Below are 18,659 nucleotides of genomic sequence, written 5' to 3'. Positions count from 1 at the left end.
GAAGCCTGCAGGGTAACCTTGGGCTAGTCACAGTTCTCTTTGAGCTCTCTCAGCCTCACCTATCTCATAAGGTGTCTGCTGAGGGGAGAGGAAGAAGATTGTAAACCGGTTTGATTCTCCTTAAAAGTTAGAGAAAATTGGCATATAAAAACCAACTCTTCTTCTTCAAATGGATCCATCATTCCTTCTTGCATCCAACAGAGGATACCTGTCTCTTGATGAGAATTTCTTATGCCCTTCCTATTTAAAATAAGGATGTGCTGCATTTGGCCCCATTCACCAGCGGCTTGGCTGGTCTACCCATTTTTTTCCTGGAGAGAATTAGCATTAAACAGTTTACAAATTCTGTACTTCATAATTGGCGATTGAAATAAGGTTTGGAAATAACATTAGAGCTTGTTTTCTGCAGTGGTTTTGGGAAGGAAGCTGGATAAATAACTTACTAGATAAACAGCTTGGGGGTTAGCATTCCTGCATCACTGTTGACTGCATCATGGTATATGATAACTGGTGAGAGCCCTTCCAAAATGCAGAATTACAACTTAGACTCTAAGCCTTTTGTCTTTGTAGCAGGAGAATTAAAGATGCACACAGAAGACTAGATATGCACAACACAGGATTCATTATGAAGGAGCGCGATGGGACAAAGAATTTTTACTGAAATTTCAAACAGAATAAATCACAAACATAAATACACATTTGCAAGCCTGGGGTTCACAGTGCCGAGGGACTGGACATTAACTGAAACCAGTATGAACAGGAAGCACTTGGAACTATGCAGAATAAGACCGGGGAAGGTCTGGCTATTTCAGAATCACTCTTTTTACAAAACAAACCAGCATCTCCCCGAGGAGTAGCAAGGGTTACTAAGCTTCAAAAACAATGTCAACTTGAAAAGAATATTTTAAAACCAGGTTTTTTTTAAATGTTCAGCAGCAACTGCTGTGTTCTGAGGCATCAGTTGGCATGAGGGTACTTCCAGCGAAGGATGGCACCGTCCGCACTTGCACTCACGATGTATTTGTGGTTAGGGCAGATCTTCAGGCGGGTGATGCTGCCGCTGTGGCCAACTCCAACGTAAGTCACTTCGCCCTCGTTATAGTCCCATACTTTCACCAGGTGGTCATCACCTCCTGGGGTAGAGATGAGGAAAACCAGTTAGGCTGCAGTGAAAGGCTGCCAGTTTTCTGTTCTAGGAGCAAACCGAGAGGGGTTTTGAGAGTTGAAATGGAAACCACACGAAAATGGTGGTTGTCTAAAAAAGAATAGGGATGGGAACAGGTTTGGGAGGCATGACCTGGTTGGGCCCTGTGTGAACAGACTGCTGGACTTGATCGACCTTGGTCCGATCCAGCATGGTCTTTCTTATGTTCTTATGATCGAAGGGCAAGCAGTTGGGTGGTGGTCATCCAAACTGCTGGTGGTTTCAACCAGGACCTTCAAAAACAGCCACACGCCTATTCAAATTTTGTTCTTTCAGAGACTATGCTGGTTCTTTCACTTTCCCATACTGTTATTCTTTTGTGATCCAATAAGCAAAATGGAGCAAAATCTCCATTCTGTTTTCAGAGGACGTCTGACTCTTTGGCAGAAACCTATACCAGAATATCAGTTGTCAATCTCCCGACTTGCTTTCTATTTACTTATTTGTGAACACATGAAGCTGCCTTATACTGAATCAGACCCTGGATCCATCAAAGTCAGTATTGTCTACTCAGACCGGCAGCAGCTCTCCAGGGTCTCAGGTAGAGGTCTTTCACATCACCTACTTGCCTGGTCCCTTTAACTGGAGATGCCAGGGACTGAACCTGGGACCCTCTGCATGCCAAGCAGATGCTCTACCACTGAGCCACGGCCCCTCTCATGGTGAACTACAAGCTTGAAGGGAAGAAGCTGAAAATGTGGTTTCATCAGTGGTGCTAGGGGAGAGGTTGCTTAACTATTTCCCATTGGGCTGCTTTTACATTCAAAATCCCTTCTCCCAGCTGCCTTTTCCCACCTACAACAAAAAAGAGGATCTGTATTCCCCACCACCACAACATTGTTTGAAAAACAGCATGGGAGGGAGCAATTTTGACTACAAAAATGGTCCGCAGTGAAAAGGCTAAGTACCCCTCCCACATGCCACTGTTGTGATAATATTGCCAGCCTGCATTTCACACACACACGGACACAATGGGATAATGAAAATGTAAATTTTTGAAAAGTTGAGACATAGCTCTTGGGTCTCCCAGGACTGCATAGCTTCAGCATTCGTCTCAAATTTAAGATTCATAACACTAAATCTTGCCAGCTTGCAGGAGTGAAAGAGGGAGGGAGCCCAAATGCAGAGGGAAAGCAGAATATCTCTGACCCAAGGGGATCCTAGGACCACTTGCTCATTCATTCAACTCACCAGTAACAAAGAAAGTTCCATCAGCTGTGATATCCATCCCATTGATGGAACCAGACAGGGAGCCTTCTAAGTCTCTGATCGGGGATCCATCAAACACTTCCCAGTAACCAATCTAGAAGCCAGAGGAAATTAGATATAGAAAAGCTGTCCAAGGTTTCCCTCAGAGAGCAATGATGAAACTGCTTCATGAGCTTTTACTTTGTACTGGTCGGATCTAAGGCAGTGGCCAGCCCGGCTGGACCTATCTGAAAGCGCCTCTCTTTGCGTCCGCATAGTCACTCACCTTCCTGTCTGTGCCACTTGTGATAAGCTGGTGCTCATCTGGATGATAACACACACACTTGAATAAGGTGTTGGCCAGGATCATCTGACGTCTCATGAAACGACTAGGAAAAACAAAAGCCCAAGCTTCAGAAGTCATGTATTTATTGTCTGATCTAGCCAGACCACCTTCACCAGTTGCTTTGGCTTTTCGGGCACTTGTCTACTGATCTGGAATTGAGCATGTGACTTTCTGCTAGTAGGTGAAAAGAGGCATTCCGATATTGAACTGTCTGAGGTATTCTCTGATGATTGGTTTACATAGCCAAGCTTTAACTTCAGACATTCTGTTGGGCTTCTCTCGCTGCATCAACACAATGAGGATTCTCCATCCTGCATTCATCACCACTGTGAGTGCAGAGGCATTGTGCTGGGCAAAGGAGATTCCACACAGAAGTATTTTTGTGTGCATTTTCCTCTGCCAGCTACCATTTTCCTTGCATTGTTCCCTGCTGCATTGCTGAGGTTGTTTTTTTTTTAAAATGAGTAAATGATATAGCACTTATAGCTTTATAGCGCAATACCATTATAATGCTATAGCAACTACCACAATTTTAAAGCCATCTGGTGGTGCCAATAGTAAACCAGCAGCCTTGAAGGCTTGATGGAAGTAAAATGGTGCCAATGCGAGTAGGACCTTTGAAAATTCACACCTTCCCATCCAGATGACATGGTAACATGAGTGGACAGCACTTTTCCCCCAAAGCAGGTTTGGGAAATAGTGTACTGAGGACAGGGAAAAGATGTTTGGAGCCTGATGTTGTGTGGATGCTCCAAAAACAATCATTCTCATTTGGATGCCAAGGCAGAGAAAACCTCTGTGAGGAACAGCCTGTGTAGAGGAAGGAATGAGTGCCGTGCTGTGGCCTGTTTGAAAGTGACCATACACAAGATCCCAGATAATGCACGTTCCATCAATGCTTGCAGTGACACATTCCCGATTATTCTTCTTGATCTTGATGCACGAAATAGAAGAGATATGCTCTTTCATGACCTCTTCCAGTTTGCGGGTGCTCTTGCTGATCTCCCACACTCTCACCTGCAACCCAAGAGCAGAAGTAGCAGAGACAGATACGGCAACATTTCACTTGCAAAAAGCAATTATAATGCCACCTAACATTTTCCCACTGCAAAATATTGATGGACACAAACCTGACATTAAAAATCACAGTATACAGAAACCTATGAAAGAACATATGAGTCTCCCCAGACACTCTGTCTCTGAACTGAAAGTCACCATTCTTCAACAAAAAAAGTCAAAGACAGGCTGAAACATGAACCTGTTGAGCTGAAATTCATCAAGAAGTTGCCTACTACCCCACCCTAACAAAGACATGGGGTTTCTCACTCATCACAGGGGTTAACTATCTTACTTTTAAGTATTAACCTTTGGCTGGTTGAACAGACTGTATCAATAAATATATATAACTTTCTTACTAAAACCAAGAACTCTTCACCCATTACAGATGATTAGTGCAACTAGTGAAGGTTCTTCATATTTCCCGTGACTAGTTTTTGGGGTTTTTTTGCACGATTACATTTCACTCTGTATTTCCTGCATTTCATAGTCCCTTGACTCTGCTGCTGGTTTTGTTTTTCATACCCCTACATAGAATGACTGTAACATAAGGATCCACTCATTGCATCTAGTGGGCTATGGTACCCCAATACACGGGGACAGAACTCTGCTCAAAGTTACTTTCATTTTGGACAGTTAATTGAAACAGTTACAGAAAAATTAGATTAAAATGTTTTTTTAGAAGAAGTTGAGATTGGCCTTCTCATCTTGCTAGATCAGATATAACTCATATGCGCTTGTTGATTGGCTTATTTGCGCTTGTGTTATCTCATATTTAGTTAAGAACCAATCACTTATCTAGATAATAATCAAATGGTTATACTGGAACCGATTTAGCAAAAGGTAAGATTGATTGGTTCTTGTGGGTTATCCGGGCTGTGTAACTGTGGTCTTGGTATTTTCTTGGTAAGATTGATGTTTTTCTATAAATATGCACTACTGTGGCAAGCAAAGCAGAGTTCTCTGGATGGATTTCTCAGAAGAGGACTAGGTGAGATTTTTGGGTGCATAACTTGGGCTTTTTGCTAATCCTTAAGGGCAGTGAGACAAAAACCTGAAACTTGATTTACTTTTTAAAACTACTACTCACTGTATGATTCAACAATACTAGGAACTTTGGTAATTTTAGCAGTCATTTTCACAGTAATAGTAGGGTTAACTTTTACATGCCTGTATTTTCTACTGTCTTGCATTATAAAGAGAATGATTTCTTTTCTCAATATAAGATGAAAGTCTCTGAAGGTTTTCAGTCTGGTTTGCTGGTTATAGATGAAAGAACCAAACACACCCCTTATTTGTATTATCAGACTTAAAAGTTGATAATAATCTATTCATAGATAAATTCTAGAGAACTCTGCTGCTAAACAGTTTGCATAGGCAAAGCCTTTTGAAATTGTTTAGTCCAGATTCTCTAATTCGATGCAAAAGAGGAATCTCTCATTACAGTAGCTTGCTGAAAGCCACTGAAAATGTTGATAGCTGAGATTAAGTTTGAACCAGGGACATGCAATCCATATGCTCAGTGGGATGCTTCCCATATTAATGTACGTAAGCTTAATTTCCAATCCTTTGATTGTTCACCATGTGGTGATGTACAACTGAATGTATATACTGTCACCCATTGAACAGAACTGGGTTTTAGCAGATACCAAATCATATGAAAAGTCTACCTACAATTATTAATCTGTAACGGCTCATTAGCACAACAACACCAAACTGCCAAAAAAACCACCATTATAAAGGATTTAAACTGCCTTATATTGAATGATGATTTCATAGGGTAGCCATGTTGGTATGCAGTAGATTTGAGTCTAGTATAACCTGAGAGACCCAGCCACACTGCTATTAGAATTTATGGGAAAAGGCACGTGTCTTTACTGTAACAAAAGTGGGGGATGAGAGGAGACAGAAGAAGAAGAGGAAGAAGAAGAAGAGTTGGTTTTTATATGCCGATTTTCTTAGGGAAGAATTAAACCGGCTTACAATCACCTTCCCTTCCCCTCCCCACAACAGACACCCTATGAGGTAGGTGGGGCAGAGAGAGCTCCACCATTTTTTCTTCCAGTCTAAGGTTGCTTCTACAAAGAGCTCTTGTGGCACACTGCCTGACAAACTGCAGAGTGGTTCTTTTGGGGGCTTCCTCCATGACATTACTGTCTGGATGCTCCCCTTCTGGGTTTTCTGTCTGGATTTTCCCCTTCTGGGTTTTCTCTGGCTCTGCTGTGACTTTCCCTCAACCTTCTTTGATATGATCTTTCCTAAAACAACACATCCAGGTTTAGAGAAACCGTGGAAGGAAAGGTGTGGATTTTTTGCTCCTCCCCACCCACATCTGGTGCTCTCTGCCCCCCCTGCTGGCAAGGTTTTTTTTGCTGTTTTTTCAAATCTGTATTCAGGATGATGGGATATCAATAGGGCTATTTCAAGCCACAGAAATGGAGTCCATCAAAATCTTGACAAGGATATGCCAGCAAATATGGAAAACAAAATTATGACCCACAGACTGGAAATGGTCAATTTACACTCCCATTCCCAAAAAAAGGAGACATCAAAGACTGCAGCAACTATCAGACCATCGCATTAATTTCTTACGCAAGTAAACTGATGCTCAAAATCTTACAACAAAGACTGTTACCATATATGGAATGAGAAATGCCTGATGTTCAAGCTGGATTCAGAAAAGCTAGAGGCACTAGAGATCACATTGCAAATTTACGCTTGTTACTGGAGCATACAAGAGAATTTCAGGAGAAAATCAGCTTGTGTTTCACAAATTACAGCACAGCTTTTGACTGTGAGGATCATGAAAAGCTATGGCTGGTTTTAAAGGAAATCGGTGTGCCACAACATCTGATTGTTTTGATGTGCAACCTGTACTCTGTTAAGACAGACTATACAAAAACAGAATGGCTTTCAATTGGCAAAGGTGTTAGCCAAGGATGTATTTTATCTATCAGATTTACATTACCTGACCTTCGCCTCCTCCACTGATAATTCTTTTGCAGTCACTTGTGGCGGCCACAGCTGTCACACCCATGCTGTGAGCATGTTCAATCACATACATCAGCCGTCCAGTTTCCGGGGTGAAAGCACGGATTTTCCCATCATTCCAAGCTAATGACATATAGAAACCGTTTGTTGAAGTCAAAGTGTCTTTCCAACCCATTAATGTTTTTGTCACTTTATGGTCAGCGTGGCTAGTTGCCATTTCCATATTAGAACTTTGATCATGTACTACCACTAAGATGATAGATGGACCATATTGCATTTCTCTTCAGTATGTAGACAGCAGTGGTTATAAGAGCTGCAAGGTTTAAGCCAATGTAAATTTCTAAGCATTGCCTATATCTCTACCAGGACTTAAAATTATGGAAACTGATATCACTACTTCCTCTGAATTTCCACCCACTTTCCCATGATGCAACAGTACATTTCTAAAGTGACCAAAACCTTTACAAGCATTGGGCAGAACGTAGTGGTCCATTTGTCCCCTTTAAGGCAAAGAGACCACAGTCAACGGGACAAATCCAACAGGTAATTTACCTGAAATGATGCTCTTGCCATCTCTCATGAAGTCTATTGCATGGCAGGTCATGTTGGGAATGGTTATTCGTAGCAGCTCCCTGTTTTCAGGCGTATACCACACTCGGATGTCACTCTTGGAGCAAGTGGCAAATAAGTCAGATGTACCACTATGGAAGGCAGAGAATCAGGCTTGGGAAGGTCCAAACAATAAACAGACATCCTACTAGGTTTTGACTAGACCAAAGCTTCTTAAACTGTGGGTTGCGACCCCATATGGGGTCGCATCACTGAATGTGGGGGTCGCGATACATTTGGCAACAGTAAAATGGTAACATTATATGTATACCAAAGAATTGTTTTAAAATACATTTCTTTATGATTTATTATCAGTAATGTTTGATTTGCATACCTATTTTATATACCTATATACCCGCGTAAAAATTTCTCAGGCAAAATGGGGTCGCAAGTGGAAAAATGTTTAAGAAGCCCTGGACTAGACAACCACCCCATATTGAGTACCAGATGCTAGGGCTAAGCTATATCCCCCCCAAAAGTCTGTTTCACAGTCAGAATTTCCCATTAAGTCCTCCCTTTGCCAAGCGTGGCGCCAGCTCAAAAGCGAATGTTATAAACAGGTTCAAAGCAAGTCCCCACAGTGATAATTAAATAACCAATACCAGGAAATGAAACTTATCCACTTTAAGAGCTGTAAGTGTATCTCTGGACCAAAAACCTGCTTTCCGGATAACTCAGAAAATAGATGAAAGTTCCAGTGTCACAGATCCGGAGATCTGCCCAGGGAGAAAGGAAAGTAAATGTGTCTCATGCAGTGCACCAGAAACCACTGCATATCCACTCAGGAAACACTATTACAGGACCTAATAGTATCAGCCATACCATCAGGGGGCTCATTCACTTGCTCATCCTCCAATGTGATATATGCAATAATCTGTCAGCAATGCCCTTTGGCTGACTACATAGGACAAACAGGTCAGCCTCTAAGCAAAAGAATAAATGGACATAAATCTGATATCGAAAATTACAGCTCTCAGAAACCAGTGGGGAGAACATTTCAATCTACCAGATCATTCAGCGGCTGACCAGAAAGTCATATTTTCCAACAAAATAATTTTTAAAAGTGGGAAACCTCCGAACTAGAATTGATTGGGAAGTTTGATGTTATCTCATTCCACGAACACTATGGATTCCTATCATTTTACTACCCCAGTAAACCAAGCAGCTATTAAATCAGCTTAGCATGTATTGTATCGTATATCGAAAGATGATATTATCACTGGTTGCTCATGCAGTGACTTTTCACTGTGCTCATCTTATATACAACTGAACTTTGCCAAGCAATGTCACAGTCTCTCTTGCATTTCTCTGCCTTTTGATCCCATTATTTTACATTTTTTCCTCTACCATATACACATATTTCTTTCAACTGAGGACTCAGTTCATAGATGTGAAAATGTGCACTCTAGCTCGTGAAAGCTTATGCCACAACATATTTGTTTGTCTTTAAGAGGCCTCAAGACTCCTTTTTTTGTTTTTATTGCATAGGTGTTTTACTTTCTGTCCTGTCTGGTAGCATACCCAGGTAGAGGCCAAAGCCATAAAGCTTGTATGTCACTAGATTCAGACGATTTCGATACAAACTGGAGCTCAAAAGGGCAGGTGGGCTCCTAAGGTAAATGGTAAAAATGAATGCGGCCGTGGTAGGGTTGCCAACCTCAAGGTACCAGCTGGAGATCTCCTGCCATTACAACTGATCTCCAGCCAACAGAGATCAGTTGACCTGGAGAAAATGGCCACTTTGACAATTGGACTTTATGGCATTGAAGTCCTTCCCTTCCCCAAACCCCACCCTCCTCAGGCTCCGCCTCAAAAATCTCCAGGTATTTCCCAACCTGGAGCTGGCAACCATAGGCCTTGGGCCTTATATTCTCTGACAGTATCCAAAATTGACTGCAGGTAGATTGCTTTTTGGGGAGATGTGATGCTGGCACAGACAGCAAAACTTTTCACAGTTTCTCTTACCCCCCTCACCCCAAGTCCTCTATCCCAGCATTTACCCTTCCCAGCCAGCATTCCAATCCTTCAGCCCCTGCCCACTCACCATTCTCAGGGGCCTTTCCCAAGAGAAAACATTATCTTAACCCAGCACCAGTAGTTTGATATCTGGCCCCTGCATAAAGAATGAAAGGCCAGCCTTGCTGCAGAGGCCACTGATATTAACAATCTCTTGTCGCTAGTGTCGTGGGTTCTTGTAACGCTCCCACCAGCCATGTTCTACAAGACAAACACAAGAACAAATACCTGCACTGTATGTGGAGAGAACTGCATTGAGTGCGGGGTAAATATTATGACCAGTGTGCCGGGAAAATGTGATATTCCTACAACAGAAGTAATACTTCAGTGTAAGAAGTCTGGATCTTATAAACGAGTAACATTAGCTGATGTATCATTGCAAGCTGGTCATCTGGAAAGGAGTGTTGGTGTTTGTCAAGCTACACATTAAGTGGGAGATCGGTGACCTCCTTGTTGTATCCTTTATAAAGTAGCCACAATGTGTGCACGTGAACTGGACGGAGGCCACAATGCTGGAATAGAGGGGGAAGAACCCTTCCCACCATGCCCTTTCCTTGACAGAAATCCACCCTTTCCTCTGAACGGCTATTAGCACCACTAGGGAACCCATTAGGGTTGACAGATCCCTCTTTGCCACCAGCGGGAGGCTTTTGGGGCAGAGCCTGAAGAGGGCTGCATTTGGGGAGGGGAGGGGCTTCAATGCCCTGGAGTCCAATTGCTAAAAGCGGCCATTTTTTCCAGATGAACTGATCTCTGTCGCCTGGTGATCAGTTATAATAGCGGTAGATCTCCTGCTAGTACCTGGAGATTGGCAACTCTAGAACCCATATCATCCCTTTCTTTTTTCTTTATCGTTATACTGCAGCTCTGGGGAGGGGGCAATATCTGCAAGGAAACAGCACCGGGGGGAGAAGGATGGTCTAACCCAGGGGTGGGGAACCTTTTTTCTGCCAAGGGCCATTTGGACATTTATAACATCATTTGCGGGCCACACAAAATTATCAACTTAAAAATTAGCCAACCAAGCCCCAAGCAGGCAGCTCCCCCAGATGACCCCCACCCCGTGCGGGCAAGCAGGCAGGCATCCAACCAGTGGCGCACTCGCCCACCTGGTGGCACAGGATAGTCTGTTGCACCAGCCAGGTGTAGCCGTCCAGCACCACGCCGGGGCCGGATTCTACAGCCGGCTCCTGCTACCTCCGCCTGCAGGGGTGAAATGAGGACACACTGGCTAAGAACTCCCAACCCCCGTGCATTCTGGCCCTGCCTCCTTTAACCCCTCCATTGTCGCCACTTCTGCCCTCAGCCCTCTTGTAGTACAGAGGGAATACGTTTTTCCACTGCCTGGGTGGGAAAGGGTTAAAGTTTCTTGGGCTGTCCTAGCAGCTCCATAGCTAACGACTCTTCTATAAGGCGGCGGGGGGAGGGGGAAGATTCCTTTTCTCAGCAAAACAAACTCACATCTGCCTTGAATAGAGGCTATTCCTGTCAGCGAGAGGGGCCGATCGCCAGTCTTAGATCCTTCTGAGGTAGAGATCTGCCAGGATCCATGAAGGGCCAGACCAAATGATTTTGCAGGCCTTAAACGGCCCCCGGGCCTGACGTTCCCCACCTCTAGTCTAACCCCTCCCTGTCCCTGCACCACAACTCCAATCCTTCCTCCTTCCAGAATCTTTATAATGCTAAACAATATGACGGGAGATATGATCACAGAACTCCCACATAATGTATGGTCGGAAGAGGCCATGTGCAGCCCCAGTTCAGAGGGCACACTGGACAAAATGATATTTGTACATTGTACCCATAGTGCAACTCTCTTAAAATATTTGCATATCCTGCACTTAATCTCTGTACCACAGAGATGCCTGCAATATTTTTGTTTGAACCAAAAAACTGTTTCTACTCTGCACTTTGGAACTTTGTGCAACTTTGCAGAATCTACAACGGAGTTTTGCCGAACTTTACATTCCCCGCACCCCCACCCCCCCATAAAGGAACAAAGAGTAAGGGTGAAGGGCAGTGAAAGTGTCTGGCTGGCAAAACATAACTGGAGGCTGAAGGACATCAAGTAACCATGGCGAACGCAGAAGCATACTACAAAAGATGGATTTTTTAACTGGCATAGGTCTCCCACTACAAAGACCTTCTGCCTACTTTCTAAAATGCAATAAAAATGGGAAATAAACAGCTTCTCTGAATACATGGGATTAAACAAGTCCTACACATGGTCTATACAGCATAACTTGTAGTAAAAGTATAATACTATGTCTAAGAGTTTTTATAGAAGCTGCCAGGCCCAAAATGGTGGCTTAGTGGGTGGAGCCACTTACAAAATGGCAGTCTGCACAAAAAGTACAGTGTTTCGGGGCAGGTCTTCAGCACTCGAGTGAGGAAACGCTGTTCTGTGTGCCTCCTGCCTTCAAAAAATAAGGAGGGTGGCAACTGAAGACATGATCTTCTATAGCGGCTTCTCTCCTTTGGAATGCCCTCCCCCTTCATGCTCATCAGGAATACTGTAGGCACCAGGCCAAAACATTTCACTGTAGCCAGGATTTCAATTAGGGGTTTTATCTTTCCAGCTGTTTTGTGGTCTGTTTTTGACCTGAGGTCTGCTTTATAGATACTTTTATGCTGCTCTTATGTCTCTGGACTTGCTTTAATGGTTTGTTTTCATTGCTTATTTGCTTTGTATATTGATAATTTATCATTTTAACTGTAAGCCACCTCAACCAGGTGGCATAAAAGTCTCCTGAATAAATAAACCTTTCTGCGGCTATTTTCCCAAAGAAAACTACGACCACTGTGCCAAACTATAACTTGACCTGCAAAGGATGGGAGGGACATTTACCAATGTGCTTTCCCTGGAAGAGGATAATAGCTGCTTTGATACAGGTGTGTGTGTGGGGGGGGGATCAATAGTATGCTCCTTTCCTGTCCAGAGCAAGGGTGTGTGTGGTGGAAGAAGGAGGAGGAGAGGCAGATGTGAAAGGATGCAGGTGCTGTTGTTTTCCCACACAGAGCAAAGTTGTGTGTGAACGCCTCCTCCTGTCACGCGAAAGAGAAGAGAAGCTACGGCCATAGTTTTAAAAGGAAACGTAGGACAGCAGCATTGAAGGAAGGGCAGAGCGCTATGTTTTAATGGCTTGGAGAGTGACTAGTCACTCTCAAGTGACCTTTCACCCACCATTGTAAATCACTGGTGAAAGTCTGGCCCTTCCCTGCTGCACCTAGAGAAAACAGAAGGAACTGGGATGATGTTCTTGAGAATCACTGAACACAAGCAGCTTGGTTTGTGTGTGTAAAGTGCCGTCAAGTCGCAGACGACTTGGTTTACTGGGGGGGAGGGGAATTAGGCACTTTAATAACATTTATTATGTGAAAGTATGGGGGTGGGCAAAGGAAAGGAATGGTGACTAAGTTGTTCTGTTGAATGTCATGCAGTTCCATTTCAGATTCTACTGCATCCAAAAGCATGAATGCTGTTGCAGAAAACAGCTTTGCCTCTGAGCTCACAGAAGATCAGCCAGCGTGGTGTAGTGGTTAAGAGTGGTGGTTTGGAGCGGTGGACTCTGATCTAGAGAGCCGGGTTTGATTCCCCACTCCTCCACGTGAGCAGCGGACCCTAATCTGGTGAACTGGATTTGTTTCCCCACTCCTACACATGAAGCCAGTTGGGTGACCTTGGGCTAGTCACATTCTCTCAGCTCTGCCTACCTCACAGGGTGTCTGTTGTGGGGAAGGGAAGGGAAGGTGATTGTAAGCTGGTTTGATTCTTCCTTAAGTGGTAGAGAAAGTTGGCATATGAAACCCAACTCTTCTTCATCTGTGACAGCTCTGAAGTTTGGGACTGGGTATCTAGATCAGTGAGCTCCAATACACAGGAAGGAGGCTTAAAAATACAACCATGGCTGTGAACAGGAAGCCTGAGCTTTCCCAAAGTGCTGAAACACTAATTTGTTAGCCAACAGGGTGCTATGGGAATGACAACTAAAAATAATCCAATAACTGGGTAGTAAAGGAGAGAATGGTGTCATTTTTAATTCAACACAGCCCAGGAAGAGCTACCAGAAGAAAGAAAACAAAGACAGTCTCATCAAAGTGGTTTTCCTTTTGAGTCACTCATCCTACGGGTTGTACGCAGCAGAATAACACCAACACTTTGAAGTATTTCAGAATGTCAAGACAAAGAACATAGCTGGTTTTAAGGGCTGCACAGAGAACACAGAAGGGTTCAAAGGTTGCACTGCATTCTGCAGAAGATTAGATAACAAATAAGGAATCCAAGGGAGACCTAAATGAATAGCTCCGCCGAGCAAGCTCACCTGAGCACTTCTCACACAGAAGTCATGAATCACACACAGGCATCGGATTACTACAAATCTTATAAGACTGTCTCATTAAACAGAAAATATGTCTGCTGGTGCTTGAGGACGAGGGCAACCTGCAATTGTTTCTGACATTCATTTTGATGTAACTCAATAAAATGTTTGACACTGCATGAAAAGGAGGGCAGGGGAGACAGCTGTGGCCCACAAAGCCCACCCCACAAAGCCCAACGTGCTCTCCCATCTCAAGCTGCCAGGCTTCATTTGCAGAAGACAGCAACTCAGCCATCGTCTTTAAGAAATGTCATATCTCAGTACGGGCAGCAAATGGGATGTCACCTGCTTGTTCATTAGCAGAATGCAAACAGATGATGGTCCGGTGCACACAGCATCGCAAAGGGCCTACCCAGAATCTAGGAGAACCAACCTCCTTGTCATACACAGCACCACCAGTTATATGGAAGGTCATTTCTGTAGCCAATATCAGGCATGGATTAAATGAGGCTCATGGCTTTAGAGGGGGAAAGAGCCACATTTGCAGGTACAACGCCACTCAATGATGGTATTCTTTCAATACAGTTTCAGCTGTGGGGAAGTCATTTTTCTATGAACAGGTCCTACGTAACTGTGGACTACATCTGACGCAACCATGTTGTTGGGACTGATCACGTGGCTCTTTCTCATAGGACAGTTACATAGCCCCATCCATTTCATTGAATCACTGAGATGCAGTCCCCAAGCACACGGGGTCCTCTCAAGAGGAAATGGCTCCCACTTAGGGTTGCCAACCTCCAGGTGGTTAACGATGAACAGGGAGGAGTCGGGTACTAAATGTGCAGGACCAACAAAATATAAAATAGTACCCAACTATAGGTGTGAACTTATATTCAAGACTCACAATGCATTTGTACATATTACACTTGTAATGCAAGTCTTACAAAATGACACCTTATAATGCAGACTGAATATAAAGTAATTCTTTTATACAGTTCTTCTTCATATATTCTATGCTGCAAGTTGTTTCGTAGGGGTGAACTTCCTCAGAACATTCTCAAACTTCCAAACTTCTTTCTGAGCAGGATCTTAATAGGATATATTAGTACACAGAGTTCCTCAGATCCTTATATAATGTTTTTTATCTTAGGCTATACTGTTTTGTTCTCTTAATGAGTTACCAATGCATAATCACCTTCCATAGACTCATGTTGCCCTTCCTAATTTTTGTGTATGTGCATCTTAAAATATTAGTTTGTTGTATGCTGATATCTTTAACATTAGTGGGGGTTACTGCACTTTGTATTCCCAGCGATGTATTAAGAGTTTGAAAATGTTATAAAAAACATCACTTTAAAAGGGTTTTTGGATACCACGGCTTATAAATGGTTGGAAGACATCTTCACAGCTAAAGGGGGCAAACAAAGTGCGAACAGTATTTTTTATAACGTTTTCAAACTCTTAATACATTGGTGGGAATACATAGAAAGTGTGAACAGTATTTTTATAACATTTTCAAACTCTTAATACATCGCTGGGAATACAAGTGCAGTAACCGTCACTATCAGAAGGTGCTCAAGTAAATTTATGTATCCATTCTGCACTGAACATCCTACCAAATATTCCAAAGCACAACATGTGTAGGGATGGAGGAAAAACATGATACCACTATGGTAGGGCAAAAGGGAGCCCACATAAAAGGTTCAGGCAGTAAGAGAAAATCCCACGGCTAGCCTGGTCTGTTTTACAGGGTAATCCTAAACAGGCTCACTCACAAATAAGTCTCATTAAACTTAAATAATGCTAGGACTTCAACCTTAATTGCTTACAAGCAAAAGCCCAGAAATGGATACAACTGACTAGCTGATGATGCTGCCAGTAAATGCATGCTTTGTAAATCAGTGGGTAACGGTTAGTAAAATAAAGTTTCAGACTGATGATATCTACCAAGCCTGCCATGCTCCCTGTTTTAAAAGATAAGAAGACTTCTTGGGTCACACTTACTATGGGAAAATGATATCATGGATGGCCTCACTGTGGCAGGTGGTCATGAGCTCGTCCTTAAATTCCGAATATGAGAAGCGATAAATCTGCGCCTCATTGGTGCCCACAAAAAACTGGTGGCCCTGCCCTCTTGGCGTGATGGACGTGACGGCACCTTGCAACTGAACTTTTCTGTAAAGCCAAGGAAAAGTTTTGTATTAAAGATTAAGTTTTATCTGACCATCCCTCCCTCCCAATTCTTGCTTTCAGTTGATTTCTACTTTATCCTTCCTTCCAGCAACAGCTCACAATAGAATCTGGCATTGGTAACTGGGCGGGGGGGGGGGGGGGATGAAGGCCTAAAAATTATTTTTTTAAAAATGCAGCTTCATGAATTTAAAGAAACAATAACCCAATTCACCCAAATCAAACCTATGGCATTTGCCCTTAATCCGTTAACTGAAAATGTTCTCATTTGGAAATTCTGAAAACTGCAGTTGGATCATCAGCTTCACACATTGACATCAATATATTTTAATAAATCTATCCTTTAAAGTTGAATTTTATTAAATTAAATTATCAACCTTTGTGTCACATTGAGTAATGTCAGAGGGAGACTACAAATGCTAAGAGAGGCCACGTCAGCCTGGGGCTCATGGAGCTGGAAAGGTTATATGATTCACGTTAATGTAAAATTTGGGTGGGGTCACCTAAATGGTTCAAGGGGAGGCACAGGGAATCTGTCTGGGGGCATATGGTAGCACTCAGAACCTCTGGGCAACATAGGATTGATATTTTCTTGACAAAAATGGATCTTCCAGTTACATTTGTCAATCAAAAGTTATCTTGACTAGTCAAAACACTACAGTTTGGCAGCTCTGCTTGCAAAGTTGCACCAAAAGGACAGTGCAACCCTCTTGTACTAGATCTGCTTTGTCCAGTGTAAGAGGCAGGGGACATAATTTAGCAATGACTGTTAAATATGAACACATAAAGTACCTTGGGAATAAGTCCCATTTAACTCTGTGGGATCTACTTCCAAGTTAGTATACACAGGATTGTTTTTGAGATTTACTTAGAAAGCACCTGTACTAGAAAAATCTGATCAATTATCTAAAGTGTACCACAGTCTAATGGTACACATATGGAAAAACCAATTCTAGTACCATATTGCTATGTATTAGTTTTCATCGTTTCATTGTCTGCAGGTTCACTGAGCAACAATGTCCTTGCCTATGAATCCTCAGAAACTCACTTGATTGTTTTATAGTTGGATCCTGAACAGTGAGCTACAATTCCAGCTCCAGTACCAATGACTAAGTCACCCGTCTTCAACAAAAGCAAAGCTGTGACTCCCTAGGAAAAAACACAGCATTAAGACACTTATGTTCTAGCCAAATCATTGCATTTGTGCAGGTTGACTGAATAGCTCAACAGAGTATTTGTCTTGCTCCCTGAGTTGGTGTGGATGCAATTAAGATTACTGCTTTATCAGTACTCTGCTTTCAAACCGTGCAGAAGAAGACATTATCAGCCTGCAGTGTGAAAACATCTAGAAAAGAAACAGACCTCAGAGAGCTACCATGAGAAGAGTTCTTACCCAAAATCACCACCATCACTAACAAGTTAGGCCATTTATGCATGGCTGTTTCCTTGCGGTCACCCCGCCAACTACTTCAGGGCTTTGTTTTATGCTTGCATTTTCCGACCGTCAGAGGTCGCCTCGATCTCCCTGCGCGTTTCCCTGCATTTTCTGAATTTGTGTTTAGCAAGCATCCAGAAATCGTGGGGGAAAGCAATGCAACCTCTTGACGGTTGGATAAAGCAGAAACAGTGATGGAGGGCATGCATACACATAAACTGAGGTTTAGTAGCAGAGCAAGTTAACCAGATATAATAAACACATGAAACACATGAAGCTGCCTTATACTGAATCAAACCCTGGGTCCATCAGAGTCAGTATTGTCTACTCAGACCTGCAGTGGCCTTCCAGGGTCTCAGGCCAGAGGTCTCTCACAACACCTACTTGCCTAGTTCCTTTAACTGGAGATGCTGAGGATTGAACCTGGGACCTTCTGCATGCCAAGCAGATGCTCTATCACTGAGCCACAGCCCCTCCCCATTATAATAATCCAAAAATTGTAAAATGTGGATACATAATGAACAGTCTGTATTTGTGAGAGCAAATTTGTGCTCTTGTGCCAAATTGGGGAAGGAATTACCTTTTGTAATGACAGAAAATTTAAAAAGCAGTTTCACAAATCCATGTTATCCCAAGCCCTCTCTCGCTTGAAGACTTCATCTTTTTTGTTTCAAAAAAGGGACAAAACTGATCAGTACTACCATGCATCAGAATAAGAAGCATTAACTAAAGGCAATGTATCCACAGGCCAGGAAACTGCAGCTCTTTTCTCATGTTTAGTTACAAACCTGTGTTTACAAGGAATTCAACCTTCACTATTTCAGGTTCCTGACTAATTCAATGCAGATAACATTTAATTGCCTAAGGGTGTTTTTTTCCATATGTACTCTTTCCTCTGCATCACAACAGAGAGGATTATGCTATTTTTAAGTCAGTGCCAGTGAAATGTAGCCAAGGAACGTTGTGGGCAGGGTATGTTATTAAGGAGCTTCTGGCTGATATTTTCCCTAGATGTGCTCCTGTGTGTATGGTGGGAATATGATAGACACCATGAGAACCAGTTCACACACCAGTACACCAATGTTCATTAGTATTTGATGCAAACTAGAAGTATGAATGGAAGAGACACAACCTCCAGTTGTGCCGTGGACACGTGCCAGAGAGCCACAGGCAGCAGCAGCTGCACCATGCTTGTTATCATGTTAAAACTACATGCCAGGAATCTTTTATGTAAGTTGGAAGACTGGGCCCCAACAAAGAAGATATTCATTAAGGAACACGTCGCATTATAATGTACCATCATGG

At 42.9% G+C, this 18,659-nt stretch overlaps 1 protein-coding gene across 1 annotated transcript in view; it reads right to left on the bottom strand.

Moving 5' to 3' along the window:
• Positions 1-648: 648 nt before the first annotated feature.
• CFAP52 (cilia and flagella associated protein 52) overlaps positions 649-18,659 on the bottom strand; it is a 37,352-nt gene continuing 19,341 nt past the window's right edge. The window contains exons 7-14 of the mRNA XM_056859546.1: positions 16,968-17,068; positions 15,734-15,904; positions 7,338-7,486; positions 6,763-6,908; positions 3,604-3,755; positions 2,679-2,781; positions 2,396-2,507; positions 649-1,133 (exon numbers count right to left, since the gene is read on the bottom strand). Of these exons, the coding sequence (XP_056715524.1) occupies positions 958-1,133; positions 2,396-2,507; positions 2,679-2,781; positions 3,604-3,755; positions 6,763-6,908; positions 7,338-7,486; positions 15,734-15,904; positions 16,968-17,068 (1,110 nt within the window). The 3' untranslated portion in view covers positions 649-957. The remainder of the gene's footprint in view (positions 1,134-2,395; positions 2,508-2,678; positions 2,782-3,603; positions 3,756-6,762; positions 6,909-7,337; positions 7,487-15,733; positions 15,905-16,967; positions 17,069-18,659) is intronic.

The sequence above is a fragment of the Euleptes europaea genome, chromosome 1, assembly GCF_029931775.1.
Source record: "Euleptes europaea isolate rEulEur1 chromosome 1, rEulEur1.hap1, whole genome shotgun sequence".
Taxonomy (NCBI): Eukaryota; Metazoa; Chordata; class Lepidosauria; order Squamata; family Sphaerodactylidae; genus Euleptes; species Euleptes europaea.
This window is presented reverse-complemented; position numbering and strand designations above follow the sequence as displayed.